The sequence below is a fragment of the Musca vetustissima genome, unplaced genomic scaffold (assembly GCF_032173495.1).
Source record: "Musca vetustissima isolate MV318-11 ecotype Yass unplaced genomic scaffold, APGP_CSIRO_Mvet_v1 utg18749, whole genome shotgun sequence".
In the NCBI taxonomy this organism is placed as follows: Eukaryota; Metazoa; Arthropoda; class Insecta; order Diptera; family Muscidae; genus Musca; species Musca vetustissima.
The window spans coordinates 382,552-389,954 of NW_026882420.1; the positions used below are offsets into that span (position 1 = coordinate 382,552).

Consider the following 7,403-nt stretch of genomic DNA (forward strand, 5'->3'; position numbering starts at 1 on the left):
GCGTAAAATTAATTAATTCAAATAAAAGAAGAAAGAACAAGAAAACGTGAGCGTAAGCAAATCGAGATGTACAGGATGATCAGGATCATGCACCAACTGATTAGTTCAATTTGGTAAGTGGAATGAATGCCCAATGATTGAAACCTCAGCATCCTGTATCCCGTGCACAAAGAATGAGACAAGACGATATTTGCCAACATAGCATATAAAATGGTATTCAGCGTGCTGTGTGAGTTGATGGTCAATGATATTATTGGATCTTAATAATGCGGCTTCAGACCTCGCAAATCCACCATGGACCAGATATTCACACTGCGCCAAATCCTGGAAAAGACCCGATAAAAATACATCGATGCAAAGGTGAACAGAATGACACTCTGTACACCTAACAATATATGTTACTCGCCTACGCCGATGACATCGACATAATGGGTCGAACATTGCGAGTGTTAAAAACCAAATTTAAACGGATTGAGAAGGAGTATGTAAGACGTCCAACTGCGGAACATGAAAACTACAGATTTGAAATAATCAAAGATTTTCTATACCTCGGCACTGCCATAAATAAAACTAATGACATCAGTTTTGAAATTCGGAGAAGGATAGTGTTGGCCAACAGTTGCTACTATGATCTGCGTAAGTAATTTGAGAGCAAGTCCACCTCTCGTTAGACCAAATTCACACTCTACAATATGCTGATACTACCCGTGCTGGTGTATGGATCTGAAGCATGGGTACTTGTGCAAGCAGATTGACATAGTCAGACGTATCGAGCTGCAGTGACTGCGGTGGCCAGACCATGTTGTGAGAATGAATGAGGATGCTCCAGCTCAAAGGGCATATAAAAGCGAGTCAACTGATGGTTTACGCAGAAAGGGAAGGACACGAATTGGATGGAAATATCAACATATCGAAACGAAATATTTTTCTAAGCTCGGCTTATGTAACAAATGTTCTCTCTCGAGCCAGCTAATTATGTAAGTCATTAGTGAAGGACATAATTTAATAAAAGGTATAGTAAATTTGTCATTCCTTTTGCAATACATCGAAATATTCGTATATGAGCCCATTTGACTTGTACCCTCCATATAACAGTACCCCCAATATTGGGTATTTATGGGATTTTGAGAACGTTTTTAAGCGTATTGGCCTCCCAAACCATTTATGTTATTCAAGAGGGAATACAACAGTAGGGAAAGGATACAAGTCCGATAAATCGACATTATTATAATTAACATCACCTCTGGTATATAGCTTTCTATTCCATTCGTTGGATATGATTGGACCTTTAGAGTATAACATAAGTAACACAATTTAAAGTTGTATTAATGGATTACCTGCTTCAATTTCATTTTCAGTGTCACTAACGGAGAAATCTTCACAATGGACATGAAGATACCAAAGGTAGATATCAAAGGAGGCTACGCCATGAAAGGCACAATTTTAGTCTTAAATCTGGATGGAAAGGGCCCTTTTAGTATAGATCTTGGTATGACAAACAAAAAAGAAATATATTTCATTATTCTTCTGAATAAATAACTTTATATTTTGTTTTACAGGCGATATTGAAATCGGATTTGTGGTTAAGAACAAACGTGTTACAAGAGATTCTGAACAATTCTTTGAAGTTCAATCGCTAAAGTCAAATGTGAAACATCTCGGATCTCTGCATGTGAAATTTGATAATCTCTTTGGTGACAATCCAACACTCACGGATAGCGCCAATGATGTCTTCAATCAAAATTGGGAAGATTTATTGGCAGTTATGCGTCCAGTTATTGAAGAAGCTATGGATGCATCTCTCTTGGAACAGGGCAAGAAATATTTGAATAAATTGCCAGGAAGTATTATATTTTCAGATTAGTAAGGTCTATATCTATCTATATCTATATATATACATACATATATAAAAATGGAAGAAGAAAAATGTATACTAACGCATCAATTGAGAACGGCTGGACCGATTGGACTCAAAATTTCTTTCAGTTGTCGGTAATTACAGTGGGAAGGTTTTTATGAAAAAAAATTTTAAGAAAAATCCGTGATTTTCTTGCAAAAATTATTAAAAAAAAACGGTTGGACCGATTTGACTTAAAATTTCTGATAGTTGTCTGTAATTGAAGTGGAAAGGTTTTAATGAAAGAACATTTGGAGAAAAATCCGCGAAAATGTTGCAAAAATTATTTTAAAGAAACGGCTGGACGATTTGACTTAAAGTTTCTGTTAGTAGTCTGCAATCGAAGTGGAAAGATTTTAATGAAAGACCATTTTGAGAAACATCCGCGAAAATGTTGCAAAATATATTTTAAAGATATTAGAATTTCCACACATTTTATATCGAACCTTTATGATTTCATCTCTTCGTAGTTCTTCTTGGACATATTTTGGGCGCAAATTGGCAGCGTATAATATTGTAATTAATGGAAAAATTCTCAAAATATGTTAATTTTCTACAATCAATTCGATTGTCATTGCCTTGAATGAATTGCTGTTTAGTCTCCCTAAAACTAGAGAACGGCTTAACGGATTTATCTGATCTTAGTCTTGAAATGTTCCGCGGAAAATTTGCAAAAAAAATATTATGAAGCATATTTGCATTGCCACGAATTTTGTATCAAGCTATTTTGATTGCACCACGTCGCAGTTGCTTTTTGAGATATTTTGGGCTAGAATTGGTAGCGAAAAAATTTCAAAATATTTTATTTTTTTTCAATTGGATTGACATTATGCTTGTTTGATATCGCAATAATTTGTATTTCGATAACTTCAAAGTTCACTAAATGAGGGGAAGTTGAGAAAGAAATTTTGGCAGTTGTTTTCTAAGTATTGAAAAATTCTTACTTGCAAAAATTTACTCAGTAAGTCCTGATTTATATTAGGCGAGTTTACTTTCGGCAATTATTATTGTTCCTTTTTATACTTGCTCCATGCGTCTATACAAGGCAATTTCTTTTTTCATTTGATGTCAATAGTTTTTCACATTTAAATAAATATAAAATGTCAACAAATGCGAAATACACAAAACGAATTGCCAGAAAATTGTCGGTACGAGCAATTTTTTCCATTTCTATTCCCCTTGCCCCTCTCTCCTACAGTCAAAGACTTGCCGCAAGTAAACTCGCCTAATATAAATTGGGACTAAGAATTTTCATGTTAATGTTTTGTTGTCAAGTTTTAATTTTTTTCTATGAATGCAATAACTGAAAATTTGAATTTTTTGGGATATGAAACAATATGCAATGTATAATAGATTGAAATATATAAAACTCCTTTATTAAAAATTGTTATTTTTACATACATTTGATTTCTTACTGGATTTTGCAGAATGTTGTTCGATAACTTTCTTTAATATTTTCACATGAGAGAACAAACTCTTTCAACATAAGTAACTGAGTAAATTTTACTCAGTAAGTTATCGGACAAACCTATTGTATTGAAACTTTTTTTGTGAGAATACAAAAAATAATTGAGAAGTATAACATTGAATGTACACGCGATCATTGTATGTACACGATTTTCTATAAAATCAACGTACATTTTGGGACAAATAAGATTCATTCTCTAGAGTATTTTCTTGAAAATAATAATAATTGGGACATGTTGATCTTTCAAGTACCTAAAATCGTTGGTTAATGTCTTTGAACTTATAAACACAACACTTCGCACTTTGTGGATTCCCTAAATCGGTGGGGACAATGTTTCAGCATTATGGGCATTATGTCCATGCTCTGAAAAAATAACTTTCAAAATTACAGACATACCGATAATTAAACGGGAAGTATTTATGACACCTTCTTAATATGTTAGGCCAACCCAATTCGGTCAATACGGAAATGAAGCTATATTAAATCTTGGTCCTAAATAGAAATGTTTCCGCAAAAATGTGTTTTACCATCCCGGAATGGAAATTACAGCCGATTATATTTAAAAACGTGCTCAATCCCTCAAAGCATCGAAAATGTGGAGTACTATTATATAGACGATATTTGGGGGCTTGGGCGCATATAAAATTACAGTCAAATGCCGAATTTTAAGTATACCGTTATATAGGGGATATTCGAATTCTTGGGCCAATATTGATCATTTAAATTAGACAGTATTATATTCAACGGAACTTTAGAAGAGTGGTATCAACAAGACTCGCTCATAAACATAAAATTTTAGATATTTAGTACTGTAATGTTATTTTCTGTATGTTCGGACAAATACCAAGGAATTACAAAAATCTGTGGAGGGTATAAAAACCAACCTAAAATGACGAAAATTATACATCACTATATTGCTAGGCAAGACAACGTTTGCCGGGCCCGCTAGTAATATATATAAAATTTTACTCAATGAATCATGGGCCATTAAAATATTTGAATAACAATTCAATTTATTATTTATTCTAAATCTTCGATAAAATATGTTGCCGGAATATAAGCAAACAATTTTTTGTAGCGATCCTCCAGAACTGTTTGTATTGTTGCTGTAATTGATGGCCGTAAAGCTTCGAACAGTTCTTTCCAATTATCATTGAATAAATTATTGGCCGTTTGTTCCAAAACCTCTTGGCCATTAAAAAGGTTTTCCAAATTTATATGAAATCCACCAACATCAATATCCATCCGAACTTTTTGTATGTCCGTAAATTTCATACCATATTCGTCGCGACGTTTAAGTTTGCATATTACATTAGCAGTTAGGTTTTCTGAAATGAAAATGAAACATACAGTTATATCGACATTGGAAAAAATTATAAAGAAATATTAGAAGACAATCACAAACAAGTAAAAATGTCGTAAATGTCGTCGGCTGCGTACGTCCCTGCCAGTACCGTTATATAAACTTACATTTTTATGGGTCTCCGGTAAATATTTCAAGGTGTTGCAAACAGAATGACAAATTTAATATACATATATAAAATATTTTAATATATATATATATATATATATACATTCCACCTTATGGTGGAGGTTATAAAAAAGTGTCAGTCGGTGTACCCACAGCCTATGCCTAATTTTTCATAATTGGGTCCCATCATCGGACTTCTTCTAAGTTTGTTAAAAGTATTACGATTTGAAAATTATGGATCGAATGGTGTGGATTTCAACATGTGGAAATGGATGGATGAAGAAGTAGATTCTACATCTGGAACTGATTTAGAGTTGCTACAAATACGACGATATGCAGAGTTGGGGTCAAATGAGACATCGTGGGTTTTGTTGTGATGGTCGGCTTGTGGCCTATAGATCGACTCAAAAACACACAAAAATTAAGTTTTCGGTCCACTTCATCCCAAATTATAGACGTTGTCCTTGACCATAACTGGAACATCTTGGAAAATTTTAAAGCGGTCTCGGGTCTATGTCCTTCAGTAGTAAATATATACGTCACATAATAGAAATAGGGGTCTTCATTGGCCAGAACCCATCATACATGAACAATTTCTTGAAAATTGGGCCATAACTGTGGTATGTATCGTGTTTACAAATTATTATGGACAGACGGACGGACACACATGTCTACATCGAATTAGCTAGTCGAGATAAGACGATCGGTATACTTAAAGGTGGGTCTAGGACCAATATTTCGCGGCGTTACAAACTCTTGGGGGTGCACAGAGCTATATTACGCTTTCAACATAGTTGTGTAGGGTATTAAAATGTCGCCAAAAATCCACAAAATGCCTAATATTTTTTCTACCATTATATAGGAAATATACTAAAATATGATGATATTTGGAACAGATATCGTGTTGATGGCCCAAATTTCTATTTTCCATATTAATGGCCATCGTCGATCTGACTGCAAGACACCCGTCTCGTCGTTATCCACTGATCATTAGCAGCAATACATATATTTGGACGCATTTGCATCTTAGGGCAATATAGAAGGAAAAATATAAAATTTTGCGGATATGCTATACATGTCAATGACATCCAGATTCTATGGAAATATATGTATCAAAATTCTAGGACTATTAATTTCAATAAAAATTCACAAATTCCGTGGTTCAATAAAATGTACTTACTAATATCCATTTGAGCCTTTCCGTTGCCATTCAATGGCAATGTTAATACACGTCCTTTACCCTCGTAATCAGATAGAATTTTTATATCGGGGACTACAAATTTCAGCTTCGTAATGTATTTTGTCTGATCAAAACTGAAAGAAAAATAAAATTAGTTTTCTTCACAAAAATTTACTACTTTTTACTTACCTGGCTTCGAGTACTTTGGTGTTACTGAAGCCAAGAACTTCTATGTTGGAGAGAGCTAGGTTGATGGAGACAGGACTATTGCCATCTTCAGCCACAACAACACGTTTAACATGCAATGGATCAATGGTTCCGAAGTTCTTAAGTCCAGGTACACCTAGAGACAATACATAATTATAATTGTGATGTGAACAGTTGCTGTATTTGATTATTCGGAGGACATTAATTACGATAACGGTATTTTTTTAGTTTTCAAAAGTTCAAAAGACAAATGTTTTAGATTATTTATTTTTTATCGTATGACTTGCATATGATCATACTTTTTTCAAATTTTATAAAATTTCGTTTTTCTGTTTTCTTTTTTATCGGTTTCAGTTATCAATTTCAGTTACTTGCACTGGAAAATCATATCCACAGTTTATCATTTGAATATTTTCCATACTCTTACCATCTTTATACTTAGAGAACACAACTTCAAAATCCTTTGCAAAACATTGTTTAAAGTTGGGATCCGTTTGCTTGCAAGGTGTAAAAAATTCCGCTAAAATAAAAACACAAATCAATTATCTCCCAATAAGTCTATTCACTGTCTTCATACGTTTTTTGTCGAGATATTTATCACAGGTCACTGTTGCTAGCGCAGCAATAATAAAAACGGTAGCAATTTGGACCCGAAACATACTTTATAGAGAAATTATTTCAATTGAATTATATTATTTTTTAATTTTGTCAAATTATGTTAATATCACAAACCGAATTGTTCGAAGCTACTATAGAACTAATCAATAATTCGCCTGTTGTCGCCTTTTAATGTTCAAAACTATATGTAGAAAAGAAAGTGTTCTCCATATTTGGGAATAGTAATGAGTTCAAACACGTTTCCCAAACTTGTTTTAAACGTTTTTAAATTATGTACAATTTTTCTAAATAATTAATACACAAATGAAACAGTGATAAATATGAAGATCGCATTAAAAAAAAATTAATTAATTATTTTACCGTTGTTGCACATATAGGTTTCGTCATTATAACTGATACCGGTACCTTACCAAAAACCAAGATGCAAAATTGTTTTTGCATACATATAATTATACATCTAAATTAGATTTAAATTATTCTAATAAAACAACACATTTTCGATTTGATATTATGTTTTGTGCGTCGATATTAGACCGAAGGAATTTGAAATATTAATAAATAC

The 7,403-nt window shown here is 33.1% G+C and overlaps 2 protein-coding genes across 2 annotated transcripts; one reads left to right on the top strand and one right to left on the bottom strand.

The window, feature by feature from the left end:
- The first annotated feature begins 1,383 nt into the window (after positions 1 to 1,383).
- LOC133328782 (circadian clock-controlled protein daywake-like) lies at positions 1,384 to 1,864 on the top strand. The gene is made up of 2 exons (XM_061537328.1): positions 1,384 to 1,489; positions 1,560 to 1,864. The coding sequence occupies exons 1-2, from the start codon at positions 1,384 to 1,386 to the stop codon at positions 1,862 to 1,864; spliced, it is 411 nt and encodes a 136-aa protein (XP_061393312.1).
- A 2,521-nt stretch (positions 1,865 to 4,385) lies between these two features.
- On the bottom strand, positions 4,386 to 6,359 carry LOC133328783 (protein takeout-like; the record flags this gene model as incomplete). Its single annotated transcript, XM_061537329.1, has 3 exons — positions 4,386 to 4,693; positions 6,017 to 6,150; positions 6,206 to 6,359. Coding segments are annotated over 3 exons (596 nt in total), but the record flags the coding sequence as incomplete, so codon positions are not given.
- Between the last annotated feature and the right edge of the window lie 1,044 nt (positions 6,360 to 7,403).